This window comes from Zootermopsis nevadensis, unplaced genomic scaffold (assembly GCF_977971745.1).
Source record: "Zootermopsis nevadensis isolate Lab colony 2312 unplaced genomic scaffold, Znev_1.0 Znev_ptg000011l, whole genome shotgun sequence".
Classification (NCBI taxonomy): domain Eukaryota; kingdom Metazoa; phylum Arthropoda; class Insecta; order Blattodea; family Termopsidae; genus Zootermopsis; species Zootermopsis nevadensis.
The window spans coordinates 11,984,129-12,009,862 of NW_028259143.1; the positions used below are offsets into that span (position 1 = coordinate 11,984,129).

Sequence of the window (25,734 nt, forward strand, 5' to 3'; positions counted from 1 at the left end):
AATTGAAGCTTGGAAATGGCATAGATCAAGAAGGAAAACAATCACCAAGCAACACAAAGAACACAATATCTATATATTTATATATATATTGATATTAAAACCAGATACAACATCTCAGTAATATTAACCCCCCCCCCCCCCAAAAAAAAAAATAGCCACCGAAGCGACGTCCGCTGTATAGGGTAACAGACAGAAATAACAACTTACCACAGCGGACGTCCCACCGGTCAACCGCCTGTACAGGGATAACCCCTCAAAGCGGAACACAATTCTGAAGTACCAAGCCGAACTATAATTTCGATGAAGTACATCGGGTGAAAGCCTGCACAGAAAAAAAAAAGAAGTGGTCTTCAAAGTTCCTTCACAACACAGTCCCACACAGTGGACAGGAAAAAGGTAGAAGGGTTGGAGCTATAACAAGGACAACCGTGCATGCCCGTCCGACCACATTCATAAAGCTAGTGAATTCATCATCGCTAAATTAGCTGTAACCCTTTCGTTACGGCTACCCATGGCACACTAGGACTGCAGCCAATTTTGTGGGTAACAAGTCCTGATAGAGAGCAAAAATTATGCAGAGAGAATTTCAAGAGAGAAAAGGAGTGGGAAACTAAGGAATACAGTAAATAGAAATTGTTCAGTAAATGAATGTAATACATGTACATATATATGCATATTAAAGAACTCTAGATAAGCAACCTGACTTCTGACTAGTCCCTGCCTCCCTTATGCATGTGGAAAGTTAGAGAGATAATGAGATTCAGCCAGTTGAAGTACTCTGATTCCTTCCCACATAAGGTTCACAGTAGAACATGTCTTTTTGTGGGGGATGGGCAGGTATGGCAACAGCCTATGATACCAAATGCCACAACAAATGGTGGAAAGCAGTACAATTTATTCCCTAACTAGCCACTTTACAAGTGCTGGCATTGGGGGAACTCTCGGTTGCATTACATTTTTAAACTTTAGTAATTATTCATTACACAAAATCTTTCAAGACATCAATGTTTAAGAATGTAAAATATTCTACTTGATATGTGCATATACAAAAGAAAACATAATAGCAAGACATTAATTCAACATTTCTGTCATAGATGTGGAATATAAAGGTACATGACCTGCACATATATTAACACTGAGCTCAATAAGCCATACTGAATCTCTTACCCTATATATGCAGCCAACATCAGTATGAGATACTGACCTAAGCAGCGTCCCAATTTAACCTGTCTTTGTATGTATACTGCTGTGTAATGATGGAATTTTGTAGACAAGGCTTTGCTGTTGCTTCTAGTGTATTTATGTACCAGTTGCATAGTAAGATTCCTCTTAAATGTCCTATGTTGTCAAAGATTATAAAACTTGTATTAGAGACAGTTACCTATATTCATGACTTGCCTCTTACAAAATGTGAATCACCTTTCTTTCACACAGAGCTGGAGTCTGAAGTCATCTGGACCAACACTTGACAATGCTGCTGTAACGTCTGGACGTTTGCTACAAGATATGCATTCTCTACATATAAATCTTTCACCAGAATGTCAGTTCTTGCTAGGCGCTCCATCTGGAAATAGAATTAAATGTTTTATTAGTACATTTTATTGGAATTTGTTGAATATTCTGGAGTGACATTTCTTTCAAATAAACAAAATGAAAATCAGTCCACAACACAACCAACATATTTATCCAAGTATAAGATGAGAAATACTGTATGACCCAATAGTAAATATTGGTTATTATAAAGACAATGGAACACTTTCACAAGAACATTAATGGAAGGAAATCCAGTTTTGCACAGGCCACTGGGCTCTGGCCTAGTTACTGTGTTTCAGTAATCTCAAAGGTCAGACAGTCCACTAGGTTCAGCATCACCAGGAGTTCAAATTTATGTCTGATCATTATCAGGGTGGAATCACACCAATGCAGACATTCTACCTAAGATGATGTCCAGACTAATGCGTTCACAGCTAGGTCAAACAACAAGCAGCAGTCCGAAGGTGAGAGTCATCTCTGCTGTCACTGCAAATCATTGAAACCATGCGACAAAAAAAAATGGAACGGCCGAATGGCGACATTCACGAAGAAAGTACTGGCAGAGCTCCACAGATGACCTTCTGTATGACACCCTGGGGTCAACAAGACTCTAGATAAAGTCACAAAACAATACTACTGGCTGAACTCGAGGAGAGACTTCGAGAGGCAATGCTGGCAATGTAACCACAAACCAAGATCCAGGCCCTGATGCACCAATACAAAATGAGGGAACCATTTGAGATGACTGCCAAAGGCATCACTGGATCTTTTGATTGAGCAGCATCTAAGGAAGGTCGCTTCAGTACACCAGAGAGATTGGGAAAAGAGGTTAAACATATTCCTGCTTGCACAAAGAGCACCAACCAACCCATGTGACCACAGGCATGATGACCACCAGCCTGGTGTTCAGAAGGGAACTACAACTGCTCTGTAACTTATTGTTCGGGGTCCTCTGACAAGAAGCAGTCTGTTATCGTCTGCATGGTAAAACTCAAAGACCACTACATGACATTCATCACTATGTCCATAAACATCATAAGGATGCCAGCAACAGGATGAAAGCCTGCTATGACCATATAACCAATTCTGCGCAATTTCAGGAAGGAGAACAAGTGTGGTTGTACTGCCTGATCTGGACCACAGGAAAGCAGCCATCCTGGGAAGGTCCACGGAAGGTCAACTGGATCAACGAAGTGGTCCACCAGAACCAGTGAGATCTGAGGGCAGAAATGAAGGCAGTATACCTGAACAGACTGGTGACATACCTAGCAGATACTCAGAGTGAGCAGCTATGAAGAGGGAGTAGTTTTATAAGTATTAGCCATGGAAACTTTGGTGTTCAGCTGGAGTGCAACTTGCCACCTTCCTCACTATGGATCCATAGGTTGGCTTTATGTCACAAGCAGTCCATGCATGTGGCTCAGGATAGAGGGGACAGGCAGCAGCTGGAAGGGTCTTATGGCTTGGAGAACTGAAATCTGGCGAACAATTTCTAGAATTATAAATGAGCTGGTGCAACTAGAGAGGGCGAGGGGGAAGGTCAGACAGAACTTCACTGTGCAATGAGCGAGAGGTAAGTCATAGTAGCAGTAGTAGATAACAAGACACACTGTTGTGTATATGAGTGAAGAACTGGACAAGAGAACATACGTTGTAGAGAACAACAAACTGAAAATTGTGAAGGGATGGCTTACCGAACCCGAAGGTTCATCACCGAATTAACCAAAGCCCTCCACCAGACCATGTCCTGGGCCAACAAAATCCCTTTTCCTTCAACTCCTATCTCCCATAGATCCCGCCTGACATTATCCTCCCATCTACGTACAGGTCTCCCCAGCGGTCTCTTCCCTTCAGGTTTCCCAACCAGTACTTGGTACACACCTCTTGTACCATCCATGCGCCACATGCCCAGCCTATTTCATTCTTCTCGACTTAATCACCCTGACAATACTGGGGGAGGAGTACAGATTTTTAAGCTCATCATTATGCAGTTTTCTCCACGCCCCATCGTCTTCCCTCTTAGGCCCACATATCCTCCTCAACACCCTATTCTCAAACACCTGCAATCTGTGTTCCTCCCTCTGAGTGAGAGACCATGTTTCACACCCATACAAAACAACAGGCAAGATTATTGTTTTGTATACTTTAATTTTCAGGTTCTTAGAAATCAGCCGGGAAGACAAAATATTTTTAACTGAGAAGTAGCAAGCATTTCCAGAATTTAATCTCCTCCTAACTTCCTCATGAGTGTCATTTTTATTTGTTATTGTTGTTCCCAGATATTTTAACTTTGTAACCCTTTCAAAGGACTTATTAGCCACCCTAAGACAATTCTGCCCACCTGTCTGCTGATGATGAGATACTAACATGTACTTAGTTTTTTCTGAATTTACTTCTAGCCCCACCTGTCTACTAGCCTCTAGTAAAACTTTTGTGTTCCTCTTTATTGTATCCATATTGTCCCCCAATAAATTAACATCATCAGCATATGCCAATAGCTGATGTGTCCCATTCAATTTCAAACCCTCCTGCCTTTCTTGGACTTTCCTGATAGCATATTCTAGCGCAAAGTTAAAGAGCAAGGGAGACAAAGCATCTCCTTGTTTTAGACCGTTCTTGATGAAGAATGTCTCAGATACATATTTACCTACTCGAATTTTGCTACAGGTTTCATTTAAGCTGTGAAGGGTAACTAACAGAGAAAAAGTACTCAAATGTTATTATTTTGGTTATATTAAGCATAATATAGAGGAAATCATTATAAATGTAATAGTGATGAAACAAATCCATCAGTTATTGTAAATAATCAATATGGAAACAGTAGATTTGTTACAATATGAACACAACAGTCAGAAATGGCTATAAATCAAAAGGTAAAATCTGCGGGCAAATAAAAGCGATTGGACACTTTTCATCCATCAACCCAAACAAAATAATAACAATGCTGGAGATGTCCAGGAAGTTGAGTCTCTAAACCAATTATGGACATAATTAGTTCTTTGTCCCTTTACTTCAAATGTGCCCCCTTCATCTATCAAGCAAAATACAAATCTAGGATGATGAACTGAAATGATTTCAATATACATTAAAAACAAATTCATCAAACATCTGAGACAATTTGACCAATCCTTGAAACTGTATACAATTTATATATTAAACTCTTAATTCTCTGGATTATAGGGACTGATCTTTCTGGGAGCCATAGTCCTAAATTTATGTTCAATGTGGAACTAGGCAAGAAATCAGAAAACATGCAGAATGTTTTCACTAATCCAACTAATTTTGTTACTTCTTGGTTAGCATTTTCTTATTTAACTCTATACTGAGTTGTCAACATTCGAGAGAATATCAAAGGATCTGTAACATTTTCAGTTTGGTATAAGGATCATATATTTCTTTTAACATTTGAACTTCCAGCAGAAGTGTTTAGATTTACTTTGTATGTTGTATCTAGAAATTAGGAACTTAAAAATTTAATAGAATCTCTCACATTAATACTGAGAGGATTAAGTAACACTATGACAAAGCCTTCAGTATAAGGTACAATAAATAACATGAAGTATTTAACTGCTATCAGATTTACCTGCTCCTTGTAGGCTGATGTCTGTTGATTCAGTTTCTCTTGGGTAGTTTGCAGTGCTGACTGCAAAGATGCAACTTTTTGTTTGTGTTCCTGCATAGTACCTTTAAAAATATGAACAACACTCAATTATTATGTAAATACATATCCAAAGATTTTTTAAAACAAATTACAATATATCACCTAGCATAGTGAGGATAGTGGAATCTATAAACCACAAACATAGCGTTAACTGCCTGAAAGTTGTCTGTGTCTCCTTACGTTTTAGGATGTTTTCACTCTGCTGTTGCTGTTGTTTAAGAGCAACCTGCAGATGGTGACACTGTTGCTCCTGCTGCCGCAGTCGAGAATTCAGGGCTTGTAGAATGTTAAGATCTATTCGACATGCTTGGCCACCAACCTTGGCACCAGATGTCCAATGTGGCTGTAAAATATATTAATACCATGAACAGGGGTTTCAGATTTGTTGCAGTAGAAACAGAAGTTCATTTTTAAAGACAATTGTAATTGTTGTAACTCATAGTTTTCTCTTACTTTATTTAAACCGTAAACGTTAATCTAACTCTTACCACAATCCTGTGGCCTAAAAGATTCCTACTTCATCATTTCCATACTCCTAAAGATTTGAGATGCAAGGTAAGGAATAAAACCATTTCTTTAAGACGAGGAAAACTGGACTTTTGGGAGGGAATTAATTGTAAGGTAAAATTAGGAATATTGAGGATTCATAGATTTTCATATTAGTAAGTTGGTGAGACTGTTCGCACATTACCCTCATGCTGTTTTGGATGCTACCTACGTGCATTAATTTCCTGTCTAGTGTTTGACCAATAAGGTAGGATTTAAGTTGTTTTTTTTTATGAATCTAACTAAATACATGCAACAGAGTCCTTCTAGAGAAGCTAACAGCATACTCAGGTGGTAAAGAAATTCACCTTTTATATAACATGTAGGCTCATTATTGTGTTCACATGAACCCACCACCAGTCCCTATCCTAAGGCAGACGAATCAAATCCACTCCCTTCAACACTATTTCACTAAGACCCATTTTAATGTTAGTACTATCCTCTCATCTACACCTAGGTTTTTCAAGTGGTCTATTCGCTTCAGGCTTTCATTTCTCATATCCCTTACATGTAATATATGCCCCACCCATCTCATCCTCCTTGATTTAATAGTCCTAATATTCAGTGAAGAGTGAGGATTATAAAGCTCCTCATTACATAATTTTCTCCACCTTCCTGTCACTTCATCCCTCTTCAATCTAAATATTCTCCTAAGAACCCTGTTCGTAAACTCCTGTTATCTCTGTTATTCTGTTAACATGTGAAACCAAGTTTCTGCAACCATACAAATCAGGTAAAATTATAACTTAAAAGGGTTCTAACAACTATGTTTTGGGAGAAAACGGCAGATTTGCATTTAGCATATTGATTAATGGATCAAATCTTGAGAAAGAGCAATACTGAAAATAAAACTATTGTTCTGTATATTCTAATCACTCATTTTCAGACAGTAGACAGGCCTTATTCTGCTCGTAATGCCCTCATGAATATAATATTAATTTTTACTATAATTTTCAAATACATGGACCTAGCCACTTTTGTCCTGCAGTCTAGTGACAAGGCATAAACATGCACTTTGTTTTTCTACTTAACTTCTATACTTTCAAGCATATAAAGTTTTAAAAAAATGTCATGACACAATAGGAAAGTGGTGTCCAATTCAACCATTCATAAATACATGTCACAAGACACATGTCGTTTTGGCCTTTAGAGATTATTATTCTAATGGCTTATATTTCTAACTGTATGGATGAAAGAAACTCATCTGAATGATTTAATTTATTCACGGATCATATGTGGAATTAGGGCCACAGGTTGCTTACTATTGCTCTATACAGCTCAGAAGACGTGAAATTGTCTTGGGAGTCCTGATTCTCAGATGGACACAGAAAAATGCATGCCACTGCATGTCATCTTAATACCATATTTTATTTACAGAATGCTCATACTCACAGGCAATACAACACCAGCATTTTGACAATGTGAGTTTTGAGTTTGAATTTCCATAATTTCCTGTTCCAGCACTTCCTTCTGGTGGCGAAGTACATGACATTCCTCATTCAAATGTTCCTTAAGATTATGAAGATGAATCAGTTCTGTATGATTGCAATGTGTACTTGGCCCTTTCTGTGGAGAACTTGATCCACTGCTATATCTAGCCTTGCTGAATCTCTGTGACTCCTGAAATACAGAAAAAGAATACAAATCATCATCATAACAGGTTGCCCTCAGTAGACTAATTGTTAGTGTGCTTGCCACTGGACCCAGTTAGTGGGTTCAAACCGGACCAAGGTCAATGGATTTTAAGGGTGAAAAAATATCCATAGCATAACTTCCTTCGGAGGGGAAGTAAAGCTGGCGGTTGTAGATTTACAGCATGTAAAAGAACCTTATGAGCATGAATGAGATGTTTCGTAAGTGGCCATTTCTCACCCATGTGTTTCCTGATTCTCTACTAGATGGCTCTAGCAGACAAATTAGGATTGAGTAGAAATTGTGCAGAGGCAGTGGGGCTTGTCACTCACTACTCAAATGCACTACACAAAATAAGGATAAGTTGCCTTGAGCAACTGTCCCAGAATGTGCCAATGGCCCATTCCTTGAAGCAGAAATGAATAAATGAATGTATAACAGATCAAGTGTCTGAACTATGCATGCTGGATGACTAAGTTGGAGAAAATTACATCACTCAACACCATCATTTTGGTTTAGATCCTACAGTGTTATTCTGGGTCCATTATAATTTGATAGTTTCCTTCCTATACTCATATTTTAAGCATGACAATCCTCCCAGGTTTAATTAGTTATTCAATAGTTGTCTGTGCTTCGTCCAGCCTTTTTTAAATTCTTGAAATACATTGTAAGGGTAAGAAGCATCTCCAATTGCCTCTTAGCCTCAACTTCTCATGGTACAACCAAATATGACTTTCATCTGCCAAGACACATGTGTCCTGTGAAATATTACACTAATTTTTCCTTGTGAAGCAATTCTGGTATGCATTCTACATGTTAAACTTGAAGTGTTTCAGCACCAAAATAGCACAAATACAACTATTAGTCTACATGGGTCAGGTGACTTTTCCTCTTTGAATTCCCAGCCATTCACACAACTGCTTTAATAATGCAGAGCCTTTATTAATGCTCCAATACAGAATTCTAAGGAAAAAACAGCACAGCCTGCATTACTGAACCAGCTATCAGAACCTTTGAGTTTTTTATACAGCTACAAGATTGCAGGGAGAGAACTGCTTTTATTACCACAAATTTAACACTCTGAAGCTATGGAACAGCATGTTAAAATTTTTCTACCAATCTAACTCATCTATTTTCAAACACTTTGAAGACTAAACAAAAGAAGTGGGAAAAAATAGAAAGTGAATGTAAACTAAGCTGCTGGTCTGATTATTTCAAACTTCAGTATACAGAAAATAGAGTCAAGCTTTAAATGGCAAAAGGGATGCATACGTCCCCTAACATGTAAGTGCAAGAGAGTGAAAGGGATACCATTGTCCTGTAATGTCAAGACATTATTAAAAGATTTATATGCTTGGAAATAAAATATTTTATGTCTGATGTGATTTTATGGGCTTCTTAAATTGTCAGACATTCATCTGTAATAGTCATCCATTTTAAGGAGTGTGCTTGCTTATAAGAATTCATGTGAAATCTGTAATCTGTCAAAATACTTATTGTTCTCTACAAGCAGCCAATCCTTCTTTGTTTTATCACAAAACGTCAAAATGAGATAAAGATATGTAAAAACACTTTAGAAAACCATTAACTTATCTCATCATTCCTTTCATATAATCCATGACCTCCCAACCACCTTATTCCATCAATAGCAAAATTATCAGGAAATTCATAAGAAATTAAAATTCTGAAATTGTGTATGTTTGCTTATAGCTCAAGAATGGATAAACTGGCTTGCTTCAAAATTGGTATGATTATTCCGCGAGAAAAATAAGAGATTTTAGAAAGGTAAAAACTCCAAAAATTAGTTTTGGTCCTGGAGAGGGTGTTGCTGTATCTTGGAAACTAAGCACAACAGAAAAATGGCACCAAGACCAAAGTTCTTAGTTTCAGTGAAGAAATTACAGGAGCAAAAAACACAGCCCTACAAATATGACCTAAGGTAAAGTCCCAGTAAAGACAGTTTTTCTAGCTCAGAAACCAAGCACGACAGAAGAATGATGCAAAGAACAAAATTCATGTTTCAATGAGGATATTACAGAAACTAACATCACAAACCTGACACAGTCCTGAGTTTGAGTCTCAGTGCAAGTTTTGATTTAGGGATACTTTTTGTACTGTTCAGTAAAATATACAAAATAATTAGACCTGTGGTAACCTTTTGGGCAATAAAAACTGATATGGAATCAAAGCATTTGTCAAATCTCCCCATAGTAACATTGCAGACAAACTGCAAGTGCTAGAAAATTACAGTGTTTACATTTTGGGTACTGCTTTTGCCAGTGTAGTGTCAGACAGTCTTCAAAAATGCACTTGTGCATGATACATACTGATGCAGGAATTAACACACAACCCCACATTGGAATTTGAGCATCTGAATTTTGTCTGTGTTTGTCTGTTGCCTGTTGCAGAACACACTTGGCACCTAACTCATTTTCCTTTTGAGGGCCAGTGTTCATTGTGTATTTTGTCAAGTCTTGTCAATTAAGTTTTGGAAGTACTTGGACTTCCCTGTGGAGCGGTCTGTGGTCCAGGCACCCTCCCCCTCTTGTATTAGATCCAGAACCAAGGTAAGTCTGAAATTTCGATTAGAAAATTCTGAACCACAAGAACTAAGAATAAAACTGTTCAGAATTGAAAGGTTCAGAAGGTAAAAAAATATTTTTTTCTTCCATTTCCATTTTGCCCATTGTTTTTTTACTGTTTGCCATGCAGTCACTCTTGTCTACATACCCCATGTGTCTGTTATAGTTTTGTACAATGCCTGGTTTCAGAGTGTTTCCATACACCTCACAGAAATTACCTTCTGCTTGAGGATGACGCATATCTGTCAGTATGTTTATGTTTTATCTTTCTATTCTGTGGCTGTCAAGTCACCCTTGACCCCAGTCTTTATGTCACCCCATTTCAGTATGAGTTTCCTTCCAGAGCCACTACGCATTTCTTTTAAATTTGGTCCGACAGTATCACAGCAATTTATGGCCTCTGTATGTAAATTGTCAAATAAATCAGAAGAGAAAACATCATAAATGTAGAGTTTATGTCCCAAAACAGAAATAATATAAACATTTATTAGTAATTATTAACAATTTTACTAGCAAAAAATGTAACAGGCCATATGGCCTAATAAATGGTAGGGTGATGCTGATATAACAGCAAATAAAATATGTTTACTTGTTGCTGAATGTCAGTGTTTCTAGACATACACCCAGATACTCACTGCATCAGTTTAATATGTCATTGTTATTCTGCATTGTCATTACTTCATGAAATTTCATTTGTGACTAAGACCCTATATCTGTCCTTATGGTCCACTTACAAGTTTCATACAAATAAACAAGTTAAGCCATGCTCTAACTGATGATATTTGATTGGTTTATGCATTCTATTCCAGTCTGTAACTTAACTATACCTGTGGAGAAACAAAATTTGTTGTTTTCTGAAACATTACAAGAAACATGTTACAGTGCTCCAAATTTTTCAAGAACAATGTGGAAGCCTGTTATCTATTAGATTCAAAGTGGATACCATGATGTAAGGCAACTTACTGTCTCATGTTGGATTGCTTTCCTTGCTCCATCCAGTTCCACAACAAACTTGCAATCACTTTCCCAACTTCCGTTCTCCAAATCCGAAACTTGCACTGCCACATTCAACTTGTTCTCTAAGAAGAAAGAAGCAGTTATTAAAATGAAGCAATCTGCATGACCACAACATAACATATACATGATTAAAGAATTAACAGAACAATTACTTATTTTGAAACAAAATTTCTAGATGGTGGATCATGCTACCGAAAAACACACAAAGTGCATTTTTGAGTAGCATTATTCATTGATTTATTGCATAATTCATGCATATTTTTACACAAAGGCATAAGCTCATGGTTCATATCCTTGTGTTCATCTTAGAATCTGTCTCCCCCTCCATTAGTTCTGAATCAACTGAAAGATATGTCCATGAAAACTTGATATGCACATTATGCTCACCTGATCTTTGTAATTTGCAATTTCCTAACATCAATAATACAAACAGCACGAGCACACAACTTCCTCTCATGTATTACTTTATTTATATGGAACATGATAAGTTTCATTCAGTTTAATGGTAACAACACTGGAAATTGTATTCTATACCAGAATAAACAGATGTGTTATTTGTAAATTGTGTATTCTGAGTGCTCCTGGCTGAAATAGTTTTTAAAGAACAATTCTTAATGATAAAGTACATCATTTTCATCAAAGAAGTCTACCAGACTACATGGTGCTACAACCCAGAAGTCAGCCATCTTTTACAAATCTTGTATCTCCTGAGCATTCTAGCTCCCTGAGACTGAACTCCTTCTAGTTGCTGATCCAAGGGGCTTTGTCCACAAGGCTTCCTCTCCCCTGGAGTTTCAAAATATTGGCTTTAACATCATTGCATGTAATGAAGAATGCCCCAGGGACTGTCCCCTGGACTGACATAAAGCATGTGTTTGGGATTTTAATGTACCTTTCCAATCTCTTTAATGAGACAAAAAAATTGATGAGGCCTTCAATTAAAGAAGGAGCCATAACTGGTTGCAGTGATGATGGACATCAAGTCATAGAATTACTATCTTAAAAGACAATAGTTTTATTAAAACAGACTCAAAATGACCTTTGTCATCAGCCACTTTTTATGACAAAATCAGTATAAAAATTGTCTTCAGCTATCATTGCACTGAGTAATAAAAATACATACATATATAATGCCTACTATGACCACAGGAGGCCACAATTAAAAATTGAGCTAACACTGTAAGGTAGAATAAACAGTTATGAAACTGAAGCATACCTGAAAACTCTATCTACGTAAAGTAGATGACAAATGAAATCCATCAGATGGGAGGCCCCATATCAACTATGTAACACACAACAAACACCCAGAAATGCAACTGCCCTCCATTGCTACCTGTATTCTTATACTGTTGCTCCACAGTCTTCAGCTGTTCTCTTAGTCGAACAAGCTCTTCTTCCTTCCCTGCTTGTTCCACCTCAACCTTTTGCCTAAATTCTACAAACTCTTCTTCCAAATCTGTAAACTGAAAATAACAAGTAGTGAACTTAACTTCTATAGTCTAGCAGCGTCCAGTGTTGCATCAGAAATTTATTAGTTTGTCATTTCCATCTGTTATTGTTCAAATTTAAGTAATAGTGTGTTAACAAGGAATTTAAATGTCATTTTGGGTGTATGTGTACCTCACTTAGAAACTCATGTCACACATCTACAGTTCCTGCCAGTTACTGAGGTGTCATGTATAATTTAACACATTGTGTGAATAGTAGGCCTAGTAAGGAATTGGAAAAAAATTATTTTAAGAAATGGAAAATCATCATATATTATTAACAAATAATTTTTCTTATAATATAGCACAAACAACATATAAATGAGTTACACATGAATCGACCCCTCCAAAATCCAACAATTTACGTCTTCGTTGTGGACGTCAGTAACATCCAACACTCAACCACTTCTAATTACATTATTCAAAGAAAGAGTCAGAGCTGAACTACAAATTATCCTGCAGTTTCAAGCAATAAAGATTAAACACACACAAAACAGGTACAGACATATACAAAGAAACAGAACACATGATATGGGAGAAAGGTGTAGCACACTAACCAACCAAGGCAGATGATTCACTAGTTACAAGCACCTTGAAAAGAAATTCTGGGTCACTGGTGCCAGTATCAACTCTCTGGTATCAGCACCTGAAGACCAACACCTCTAATCATAAAACCCACCACTGTACACAACCCTAATCTAGTTGTATCCACAACAAAAATTTTGTATTTATGTCCTGTCCCTCACATCCAAACTATATATCTGATCCATCACAACCTGCTACATTTCATTACTGAATGAGTGTGTATATTATGAAGTTCCCCAAACTATTTCCAAAATTTGTTATTCTCATACTTTCAACATGAATCTTAGTTCTATTTGTCGTAGCTATTCCTGCATATTTAAATTCTGAAACAGTTTCAAATGACTGTATATAATTCTCCATTGCCAACAATACTAGTGTTTCTATGTTTTAATGGTTCTGTTGCCAGTAAAACAATGAAATGAATCTACAGTTACAGGAATTTTGATTATGATCTGCAATCAATTTACCTGTTTCTCAAGACTTCCTCTCTCTTCTATTGTTGACAACATGTCGCTATCATCTTCTTGTGCACCAAACATTTCCTCATATTCTCTAATCTTGGACATCAATTCTGAAAACTTTTCATCACTGAGTTTCTGTTCCTGGTCATACAGAAGACGTTCCTCTTCCAGTTTGTTTGCCCAATAGTCCTCACATTTTTCATACTCCTGCAACAGAAACAAAGAAAGATTCAACACTCATATACCAAATATCACATTTACATGGTTAGTGATTCTGCATTGAATTTTGGAGGTTCTGAGTTTATATATTGATTCACAGATCAGGTATCCTGACTTGTTTCATGTTTCTCTTCTGTCCTTGCATGTAAGTGGCAGGATAGTTCTGTAAAATGAGTCATGACTACTTCATTCAATTACAACTTCCTTCCATGTTCATTCGGATTCATCATTCACAATATCATCCTCCCACATAACCTCAATAATCTAAACAGTTAAAAAAGCATTGTTAGCCTTTGTTGTCCTTGTGTTACTTCTTATATAGTCCAGATGGACGTGCATTGCACTTGCATATTGCTGAACTGTTAACCATTAAGTCCAGCTGACACGCCCTTAATGTGGGACTTTAAAACACCTTTTCCCATATGATAAAGTTTAATCAGTCTATAAGGCCTTTCATTTCTACTACTAAAGTGCAGCTGAAGGAAAAAATAATAACATCACAGAAATTGTCTCTAAATACAAGGGCCATCATATTTTTTTTTAATTAATCATCCATTTGAGATATTGCACTCTTTCAGACTCTTGTATGCTGATGTTTGATACAAAAGTACAATTAAATTTCAAAGCTTGAAAATATAGAAATTTCCACTGCACCAATATCAAGATAAAGTGCATATTCTGCATGAAAATAACACATATAACAAAAACCAGGCACTACAAATTTTATAAATCAAAAACCAGATTCTAATTAAAAGGTTCTGTGTTAAATATAACTGCAAACAAACAATTTTATTTGCAAAAACACATACTTCAGAAGCATTCTTGTTTCATAAATTATACCAGATACTTACACAAAATATGAATTGGTATGTTAGCACTTAAACTGGTTGTTTTGATGACCTGCCATCTTTAATAAGATGTCATTCATCTTGGTATGGACTCAATTACAGATCAAACATAATATTCAAATGAAGCAACTTCACTGCTAACGCACCTTACACTGGCTTCCATCTGTTACTAATGACTTGCTATTTGAGATGGATACCAGTGTGGTTGATTTGTGTAACAGAGACTTAGAGAGGGTTTCATATACTTTGATGGCCACCTCATGTAATCTTATTTGTTTACAGCTAAGAGTGCAGCAGCAAGTTATATTACTTATCATGGGGGGTTGGAACATCACTTGGTCATTCTACTATAATATAACCAGTGCACAAGGCTTGAACAACTCCTATCATCACTGTGGATCACCATAACACATCTACTCATGAGCAAATCATCACTCTTGTTGAAGAAGGTGGGTTAAATGCTATCACTGCAGGTGGACGAATGGTGTCCCAGGGTCCACAACAAGGGCAATGCTACAGAAATACTGACAGATGGGCAAGTTAAGAGGTGCAAAGAAATTGGATTATAGCACATATCAAGTCCAGTCTATGATGCTGCATCAGTAGCCAAACCTCAAAAAACCTTTTGCCAGTGCAAGGCAGCTTAAGGCTGCTACCAGCTTTCTTGGACATGAATGTACAGCTATATTGAGACTAAGAGAAGATGGTCTCACAGTATGACATTATGCAATGAAGGGTGTGCTTACCACTAAACATAAACTATTACATGTAGCGTGTGCTGAGAACAGTGTGAATCACAAGTGGACCATTCCTCCATTCATGATTCTCATGCGATTCAAGAAAGGCTATCACAGCAGGCTGAAGTCAAACTCACTGAATGGCCACTAAAAGTGCCTGACCAAGGATTAGTGATGTAAAGTGGGCATGGAGTGTGGTGAAGAAAACCATGTAGGAAATGTTCCCTGATGTCCCTCCAAGAATAAGAATGAGATGCTCTCTGGACTTGTGTAAGGGTCTTGGGATGACATTGCCTCATTTGAATGTTAAGCCTGATGTCTAACTGAGTCTTGTCAAGATGATCGAAAACTGCAGATGAAGCTCAGGGATTCTAGACAAATTATTAAAGATGCCTTGTCTTCAAAATGGCCCTTTCAAAGATTAACATACTAATTCATATTTTGTGTGACTGGTATACATAACAAAACAAAAATGACCCTAAGGTATGTGTTTTGCAAATAAAACTGTTTATCTACAGTCAGATTCAAATGTGGAACCTTTAAATCAAAATGCCAATGAACAACCAATCCTGGAAAAATAAAAGAAATACCTGCTTCCTTCTCACTTCTAGCCACACCAATGCAGCACAAATACTACAGTGGTAATAGGAATGAGAACAGTGATAATTACTTTTTACTTGTTAACAAAATTTGCTGGCCTGCACATGCTTTACAGAAAACAATGATTAAACATTCGGTTTTTAATACCATTATCTATTTCCAATTGCTCTCGGTATATGAACCACAAAAAAAATTTAAAACATAGTTTATAAGGCATCATATTTACCATTTAAACCTATGCAAAAATGGTCTAACCTATTAAGGGATGATGTCTTATGCCTGTGCATACTCTGCCCTTAGTCAGTTTTATAGCTGGTTGGTTAACTACTGCCATCCAGAGAAAAGGACAAGCTCTATAGATTGGGCCCAGCAGATAAGGTTTAATCTAAGGATGGAGACAGACTTCAGTCTCCAAAATATCATGTTTTAATTATATTACAAAGATGGATAATGACCAGGATGCTTATTTAAATAATACACTCCCAAACCATCAGATGTTAAGGATCTGGTGTGACTGGATACCTTTAACATACCCTATGTACACATGCCTGGAATCAGTATTAATGAATGGACACTTGCCAATGGGACATTACAGCCAAGTACAATATTCATGTGCTCAGATTGGCAAAGACAAATTGGGTCTGAAGGTACTCAATCCCCAGCAATGTGACAAAATATATGCATGTCAGCCTGGTAGAATCACTTAGACCAAAATCAAACAGAATATGAGACACATATGTCTCAGCCACATAGACCACTACAGTAGACCACAGCATTGATTTGAACAGCATCTCTACACTGGAAAAGCAACAGGGCATGTGGACCACAATAGAAATCCAACTGCACCCCAGTAATTTCAGTAGTAACAGAGGTATCACCCTGAGGCGGGAACATATCCTGTGCCAAACATGTTTAAGCAGCCCAGTGCAATGCCAAACAAAAGCAAAGAAAGTACTTGACTGCACCTATTATCTCTTACTGATCAGTGTCCAGCCACGAATACTGGTTCTGGGACATTTAAGGTATCTAGTCACAACAGGTCCTTGATTATGGAGAGGGTTCCCAAAAACATGGATTTCTTTAGACCACTTGATACAGTTGCTGGCCAGAGAGGGTTTTCTTGAGTTCCGTTGCAGCTAAAGCTTCAAATCATATGTTTAAGTTATAATCTTGAAAAATTTAGAGTCGATTAAGTTTGGAGACTTCTTGCTACAATTCATTCCAGCAAATTTTCCTTTGCTTTCTCCTGTCTATAAATATAGAATATTAAAAGTATTAGAAATTGGTCTTACAGTCCATGACTGTAATCTTGATACTTGCAAGGAATGCAGAAAGTCTGTAGCGTTAAAGGCAAATACTATCTTTCCTCCTTCACCCCACTTCCTCACCTCACAAGTCACAAGATTACAGTCGTGGACTGTATGGTCAAGAAACTTGTTTCTTACATTAAGGAATTAGCACAGGTTTAGGGTGTTTATGAACAGGTTGCTGAAGAGAACATTTGGACCTAAGAGTAAGAAATATTGGGCTGGAGAAAACTGCATCCTAACTCATACCCTTCATAAAAAATTATTTGTGATGAAATCAAGAAAGAAGATATGGGTAGGGGAATGGAGGATGGATGGGAAAGACAAAAATGCACACAAACTTTTAGTTACAATACCTGAAGGGAAGAGAACATATGAAACCTAGATATAAACAGATGGATAATATTAAAATGCATCTTACCAGGGTGTGAAGATTTATACTGGATTCATGTGGGTGAAGGCATGATGTGTTAATATAGCAATGAATCTTTTGGTTCTATAGAAGAACAAAATTCCTTCACTGCCTGAGAAATTATTAGTTACTAAAGAAGAACTCTGCTCCATGTTAATTAAATCTAAAGAAGATTTTTCACTGTGCACAGTACCGATAAGAGCTACATATTCTGTGCAGCAGTGGTCCTACCTGACGTAACAATTCCAGGCTGCTCTCCAATTGACAGCATCGCTCCCGCAATACTGTGATCTCTTCTGCACATGTCTCCTCCTCCCTCATCCATATTTTAGATAAATCCTCTACTTGCAGTATTGAACTAGAGGAACTCCTTCTTGCACAAATGCTGTGCTCACTAAGCTTTTCAGGTAAATCAAGTTTCTCTTTGTCATTACTATCATCCCCTTCTTCTGTCACTAATTTTGTAATCTGTTTTTCATCATGCTCCATTAAATCAAGCACATCATTTCCTCCTTTGATTTCCCCCATTTCAATACCATTTAGAAAGAAAATTTCTTTCACTTGGTTCACTGAAACAGATTTTACTGCAACATCACTGTAATCAGTTCTTATACACTCAGCTACATCACTTGTGTATTCTTGAAGACTGGACATTTCTTGAGATATGTCAAACCTGGGATCATTCTGAGACGATCGGAAAGAGGAAACATCTTTGAATACCTCGTCCACAGGAAGTTGATTCTTTAAATCTGATATGTGAATCTTCAAGGCACAGTTTTCTTTGGAACAAGCTATCTTTTCAGATATAATTTTCACTATTTTACTATTAACTAGATCTGACTGAAACTTCAAGTTCCTACAATGGTTTCCTAATTGTTCAACATCTTTGGCCTTTTCTAGGGGGTCAAGGGTTATTCCATTAATGGACAGTGGGACTGAAGTCTGTAGGAGAGGAGCGCTATCAACTGTGGACATGTTTCCATCATCGGTCCTTTCCAGAAGAGCGATCTGTCCAGTTCGTTGGTTATGACTACTGCAAGATTCCTGCAGAGCAGAGATGTTACCATCTTCTTCCAAAAACTCTTCCAGGATCTGTTTTTGAATCAGTTGGAAAACCTGTGGAATGAGACATCTCTTGCATGAGAACTTGCTCCCTCAAGCAAACAACTGAATAAAATAAAATCACAGGGTGAAGAAAAAACAAACTTCAGTTATTAGAATCTTACATACAGGATGAAGTCCAAACTTGTTAAAATGGCATATCACTCACACAAAAACTGGAATTAAACAGCAGTGTTACATAATAAACATGTTGTTTTCACAGAGAAGCTATATATCAGCATGCTCTTAGTTATGTAGTTCTGAAAAAATTCCAGGTCTGTCAACCAGATTGGTACTTCATAAGAATTAGCTGTCAGATGAGATCATGAGCTGATAGTACTACATACCAGTAAAGATTAGCGACACCAAAACTTCATTGCCTTTAGGTGTGTGTTGTGTGACAAATACTAGACTTTATTAAATAATCACACTTATCAGGAACCTTTTATAATTTTTTTATGCATGCATAGTTTTATGCTAACATTGTTGAAGCATTACATGCTCATTTTTAACCGGTGTGACAGCGAATGCCACAATGGCTAGAGTCTGGGCCTTTCAAGCGATAATACTTCACACATTCAGAAAAATCAAGGTTATATAAGAAAACATATGTTCAGGTGACAAGCAAGAGCTCTAAAATGGATCAAGTCGGCCAGACGCATAAGTGTGACAAGACTGTGCTGCAGCTTGAGAGCACTTCTGGGTAACAAAATCTTCCATAAGAACTAGAGAATCTGCACTCTTCATATAGTGTAACAAAACTAAGTGGTACATGTTAAACACATCTACTCATATATTTTACTGCAGATTTTGGCCATCAACTATCACTTACACATGTACATATATAGCGGCCCAGGTTCACATCAAACTGATATCAAGATGTCATTCTAATTATTACGAAACCGGGATAGCTCAGTCAGTGCAGTGACTAGTTATGAGCCGGACGTCTGGGGTTCAATCCCTGAGGGGGCAGAGGATTTTTCCTCTAGCCCCTGTGCCCAGACCGGCTCTAGGTCTACCCAGCCTCCTATCCAATGGGTATCGGGGTCCTTTCCCAGTGATAAAGGGCGGCCAAGGTGTGATGCTGATCACTCACCCCCATCTAGTGCTGACATCAAGAATGAATAGGAACTGTACCTACTCTTCCCCCCAAATGACCTACATGGTGTGTAGCAGGATTTCTTTTACTTTTACTTTGTTTTTTAATTATTATATATATTAGGTTTATGCAATTCTTGTTGACATGCTATAGAATAATGCAGTAACATGTCATCCATAATATCACATTTACTTAATGTTTTGATTAGCATGGGACATTTTCCCAGAACACAATCTATAACCTACATGAGAAATGACTGTGTCAGTACCACATTTGGGCACGTGCACAACAAAAACTGGCAAAAATACCTATTAGCTTCATCACTGTCAGTGTGTTGCATGGAACAATCTGGCTCCAAATTGATGGACTTTTATACAAATTCACATTGGAATATTTTACATAAATCCATTATGTATTATTTAAATCTTGTATGGGAGATAGGAGTTGAAGGAGACTGGATTTTGTTGGCCGAGGACAGGGTCTGGTGGAGGGCTTTGGTTAATTCGGTGATGAACCTTCAGGTTCGGTAAGCCATCTAGTTAGTTAGTTATGCCGCATGAAATGTATGTTTGGTACTGCCTTAGGGAGGGTGTTAACTACAACTCAGAAGACAGCCATCTTCATACTCACCACCATGAGAACCTCAAATCTTACTTAGACACTGAGAAAGCTGCACAAACTGTAAATTACTTTTCACAAGCAGATTAAGGTACATGTTTTCCTAATAGTGTTGATTCATAAGGTATCAATCTGGCAGTAAAATTAATTAAGATATTCTATTCTGCCAATCACTGCTTATGCTTAATACTTTTGAAGCCATTTTTAATTGTCTGAATAATTTCATAACTGGTACTGAAATGTGTATTTAACTCATGTGCCCTTATGTTTTAAATTTCTTCCTGTTTTTCAGTATGTATACTTTACACAATGTAACTCCTTAAAACAGTTTACATTTTGAATTTGTTTAGATTCACAACATACTTCCCTGCAATTCACACAGTTGCCACAGTTGAAGAATTCGGTATGCATGTACTTATAACTTAATAGAAATTGAATTCATTCTTCTCAAGAATTGAATGTATATAAAGAAAAATCTTACCTGTTTCAATTGACCTTTCAGTTGCTTCACAGACTTTTCGTTATCTGGTTCCTCTGCAGCCACATTATGAGGACTCTTGGCAATATTCAACTTCAGCCTACTTCGTTCTGTCTCGCAAACCTAGTCCACAAAAGCAGGCAATAGGATTTCTAAATATGTTCCTGCATTTAGCTCTACATAATATTAAACTAAATGCATATATTTTCATGCTGAATACTGTCATAAGTAATCAATTATCAGTCTGACATTCTTTAATAAATTCTTTAAATTGTTATTACATTATTTCATAATTTAATGAATCAAGAAATATTTACCTTCAATAACCATTAAAATTTCAAATGGTTAATACATGCATCCCTCCAAAAAAAAAAATCTTCATGTAATCATGTTAAAGAAGTTGATTACTCTATGTAAACCAATGCAGACAGTCATTCTTAAAATGACTTAACCTACCCACTGCCAGATAACTGGCAAACAACACAAAACTTCACTACATTAAAATTACATGTCTTAAAATAGTTAAAGGGGTATGAAGAACTTAACAAGTTCTGTGATTAACTTATGAACAACTTAAGATTCTTAGTTTCCATCAAATACTTCAAATATATATGGCAAGGCTAGTAATAACTATGAATTAATAATTACATAATTTAGTGAAACATTCCCATATGTATGTGTCTCTAGTACTGATTCCAACACCCAATTATCTTCACAAATGAAGGGGAGAAGAAACATGAACAACAATAAAATTCAATAATCCAAAATATTTTGATTGATGCATCCACTAAGACATGATAAATTACCTTCCTTTGCTTTACACAACTGATGTTTGAGAAAGTCTGTAATGGTTGCCTGCTTCTGTGAACTGCTTAGACTCCTCCTAACAGCAGTGTAAACTTCCCTGGCAACTATAATGTCACTGCTCATGAATGCCCTCTGACCAACGTATTTCCAGTAATATCTACACAATGTAGCACCATTCAATGGTATGACCGATGTGGAGACATGCACTTTGTACTCTGTCCTTTACTTTCTTCACTTTCATCCTCTCCACCTTCTACTTCTCACTTTTCTTCCATAGCAGCACCAGCTGTGTCCGTCATGTACTGGAAGCTCAGCTCACATGCATACTTTTGTAACCACTCTTCAATGTAACCTTTGTCAACATGTCAAAACTTTCAAATTTGCTTATTTCATTTGGAAATCATCATCGTCTATGTCCAGAAGAAGCTTCTTCTGTGATCAAAAGTGTTACTACATTCATGAAAGACCATAACCTAGATGTGTCACATATAGCATACAGCACTGTCATTTTCTTTCCATTATGCTATTATGCCGCAAGAGTCCTGAGAAAGTCAGCCTGGTTGCCATTCTCATGAATGTAATCACTTCCTGTTCCATGGGCTTTTTTGCTGTGACATGGGCGGGTGGGAAAAAACTTTACAACAATGAGGCCATCATCAAAATTCAGCACACTGTATCTTGGATGAGAAAAGGCATCTGGCAGTAACACTGCTCTCTGTGGTAATCCTCTTTCTGTCAGGTAAGCCTAAACTTCAGGAACAAAATGTTTTTGGAACCAATTTTCAAATCTCCCTATCCATCCATGCTCCTTTCTGGTTGTAATAAAGGAGAGAAATCCAATTTTCTTCAGTACCCTTGAATGAGTGCCTTTTTATTAGTTTTATTTTTTTATTTTCAAACCACTACAAGTTTCCGCTTGTGACTTCTGGATGCACTTCCGCAACACAAGACCGTGAGGTACTCATTAGAAGATTTATGACTGGCAACACAATTCCATCTTTTAAAAGCAAGGGTTTTTTATGGAAAACCTTTCCACTTCCAAGCATCTGCAGCATTCCCTCTCACCACTCCAAAATAACTGGTGTAACCTCCCAATGCACCAACAAATAGCACTGTTCAATCACATCTTCACTATATGCTCCCACAATTAACCCCCACCTTTCCAAAGTGAACAGTAAAGTGCAGAAAGACGGAACAAGGTAGCTTGCACAGTTCACCGACAGCCACTTCTCTGGATATAATGCTACGAGTGGGGTTCAAGTCACAAGGCCGGTTGCACCACTGTAAAAGAGGAGGGAGGCTTATAACACTGCTCCATCCTGAAGCTGCTTGACTGAGTAGCCCTTTGGTATGATAAGAGTCTGCCATGTATATCTATCACCATAATCTTTGCCCTTGGACATCACAAGATAATGCAGACCACGTTGTTGACCCTAGTGATCACCTTGTATCAGCCTTCCCAGGACGGCTGGAGCTTGGGCGACTTTCTCCTGGCCCGGTTAGGGAATACAGCCAGACTTTGTCTCCTCCTTCAAATCCGGCCTCCATCCTGTTCCTGGCTACTTTCAGGTTTTGACAGGAATAATAATGGACACCATGCAGCCAATCTAAGAAGTTCACCACGCAGTCGGCTGTAGACAGACTGGGAGGGGGGGATAACAGTAAGTCACAGGGCAGATTTGGCTCACTAATCAACACTATGCTGGTGGTTGTCAGTCCTGCTGTAGTGTTCTGTTGGCCAGTAAGAAGATGGATAACATCGCCACAATCTCTCTGATGCATCAAACTTCTGCAGGTGCTGCTAAACCATCTTCACACATCGTTCCAACATGCCATCTTACTGTGGATGGGCGAATGGAGAAGGGTAGTCAGTGTTTTGCTTATTCTCAGAAGCACCAACATGTGCTGCCACAGCAGAGCCTTGGCCTGACCAGTGGGAAGTGGAGTCAAGATTGGACAAGGGCCTGGCAGGAGTGGAGAAGGTATTCTGCAGTCTGGCCAGCAGGATTAAGGACATGAGAGTGAGAGTGAGTGAGAGGGGGGGGCAGCCCTTACTTATCTACCATTGTCCATCATAGCACATGACTTTCATTGAATTCCTCTTCTTGTGACCCATTTAGAAAATCAGTGCACTGAGAACTTTCATCTCTTCACCTGTGGTATCCTGCAGATGCAGGGTGCTGAAAGGCAGTACAGATCTGATTCCTCCACTAATAATGCAAACTCAGAACTTTGTAAGACAGAGTTCAGAGTATTCTATGGAAGAAGACACATCCTTACATCAGATGCTGCAGTACAAGCCAACATAACACTGGATCCTACAAATCCTGGAACCCGTCTAATGTTAGTTCTGGTCTCCGCATACAATAATCAGCTGCAAGCTATTGCCATTAGCTCTCTTCTGAATAAGAAGAAAGGTATGTATGAGGTGAAGCTTTTGCGGCAACTGAAGTTGATGAAAGTTTCTCAGGCTACAAGCTGAATGTTGAACACACCATATCTTCTGCCAACATTTCGAGAACAATCACTGAATCTGATCTAAATACAGTTTTGATATCTTTCCCCCTTCCAATCAAACAGACATTTCAGGCCCTGCTATTTATTTATTGATAATTGTTATATAAATGAAAAAACAAATGTAAATACAGAGTGGCCACCTGATTGTAAGAGCAGACCACACCAATGCTAAAGGTATGGTAAAATTAACCAATAAATCACAGTAGGCATATATTAGTAAGTACATGACACAAATCCTTCTAGAATTTATTGTTTCAGTGAAACCCAAAAATGTACAGGAAAATTACTAATAAGAATATTCAATTTCATTACATCCCCAAATGAAGATTGATAAGGTGTATATAAAAATGTGTAAGTTTTTGGAAACACATTGAAAAAATAATGCTATAATAAATAACAAATAAATAAAAATTGAATCTGAAATCAGTAGTTTACTTCTGCCCATTTCAAATCAAATTACTGACTTACTTTAAAGCATTGTAGTAAACTTTAATTTTAAAGTTACAGAGTATAGCCTAAAGAATGGAGGGCTTTCCCACTTACAAATTTCAATAGTTGGTTGTCAGGGAAGCCTGTGTAACATGTAATCCTAGAGTTCACTGAATTTTTTTCATGGATTAGAACCCAATATGACGATCATGAATTAATAATAATACATGCTGCAATGTGCACATGATAAAGTACACAGTCGACCAACTAGAGATACCACTGCCATGTCTTAAAAGACACAGCCTTTAAAGGTTAAGGTGACACTGTTATGCAGTATGTGGTATAAAGAACACCTGTGGATCTTTTGTGTGTACCAAACAGTAGCCTACAGAGTAACAAATTTGTAACTTCACCCCTCAGAAATAAAGTTCCCTCTCACACCCACTGGACAGGTGACTGAAAGGACACAGACCAGTATTGGCAAAGAAAAAATCCTGCTGGGAACCAAACCCCAGATGCCCAGCGTCTGTCAAGTCATTCTATTCAACTGCCATGGCCCTTATAAAAATATTAACCTACCAACATATTTTGACAGCATAAGAACATATGCTCTTTAGGGTGATTTAGCTATTTCATGGCTGTAAAACATTACAGGTCAGAAGTTGAAACAGTTTGTTAGGATACAATGTAGAATAAGCATATGGAAGTTGCGTGACATTTGGTTTACGAATTAAGTAAATTTATATCTTAATTGCATCATGTTTGTGTTATCGTATTGCAGTTTATCGTCTGTGGATATCAGACGTCCGACACATCACAATACAACCTGATAATGAACATCAAAATGCATACTCCAAATCAAGATGAAGACTGAAAATTAAAAATCAATAAACGCAATGCACAAATGTACAATAGTTTTTAAAAATATATGAATTGATAAGCCTGATGATGATGTGGTAAACATTGAAACATGTCGTCGAAATCAAAAGCGCTGTGATAGATGTAATATTATATGACACAGAAAAGCGCCATAAAATATAACATAATGCAATTTATAT

At 37.5% G+C, this 25,734-nt stretch overlaps 1 protein-coding gene across 9 annotated transcripts in view; it reads right to left on the reverse strand.

The window, feature by feature from the left end:
• LOC110834509 (blastoderm-specific gene 25D) overlaps positions 1 to 25,734 on the reverse strand; it is a 69,811-nt gene that overhangs the window by 3,562 nt on the left and 40,515 nt on the right. For 3 of the 9 annotated variants that reach the window (XR_002544618.2, XR_002544617.2, XR_002544616.2), the window contains exons 15-23: positions 20,927 to 21,046; positions 17,859 to 18,743; positions 13,511 to 13,711; positions 12,305 to 12,434; positions 10,918 to 11,033; positions 7,133 to 7,360; positions 5,375 to 5,537; positions 5,117 to 5,217; positions 208 to 1,564 (exon numbers count right to left, since the gene is read on the reverse strand). Coding sequence is in view for 3 of the 9 variants with exons in the window: in XM_022073742.2 (XP_021929434.1) it covers positions 1,427 to 1,564; positions 5,117 to 5,217; positions 5,375 to 5,537; positions 7,133 to 7,360; positions 10,918 to 11,033; positions 12,305 to 12,434; positions 13,511 to 13,711; positions 17,859 to 18,743; positions 20,927 to 21,046 (2,082 nt within the window). In the remaining 6 variants the exon portion in view is untranslated. Of the gene's footprint in view, positions 1 to 56; positions 1,565 to 5,116; positions 5,218 to 5,374; positions 5,538 to 7,132; positions 7,361 to 10,917; positions 11,034 to 12,304; positions 12,435 to 13,510; positions 13,712 to 17,858; positions 18,744 to 20,926; positions 21,047 to 25,734 lie in introns of those variants that run through there. The other 6 variants (XR_002544620.2, XR_015534764.1, XR_002544619.2 and 3 more) reach the window with 6 other exon arrangements.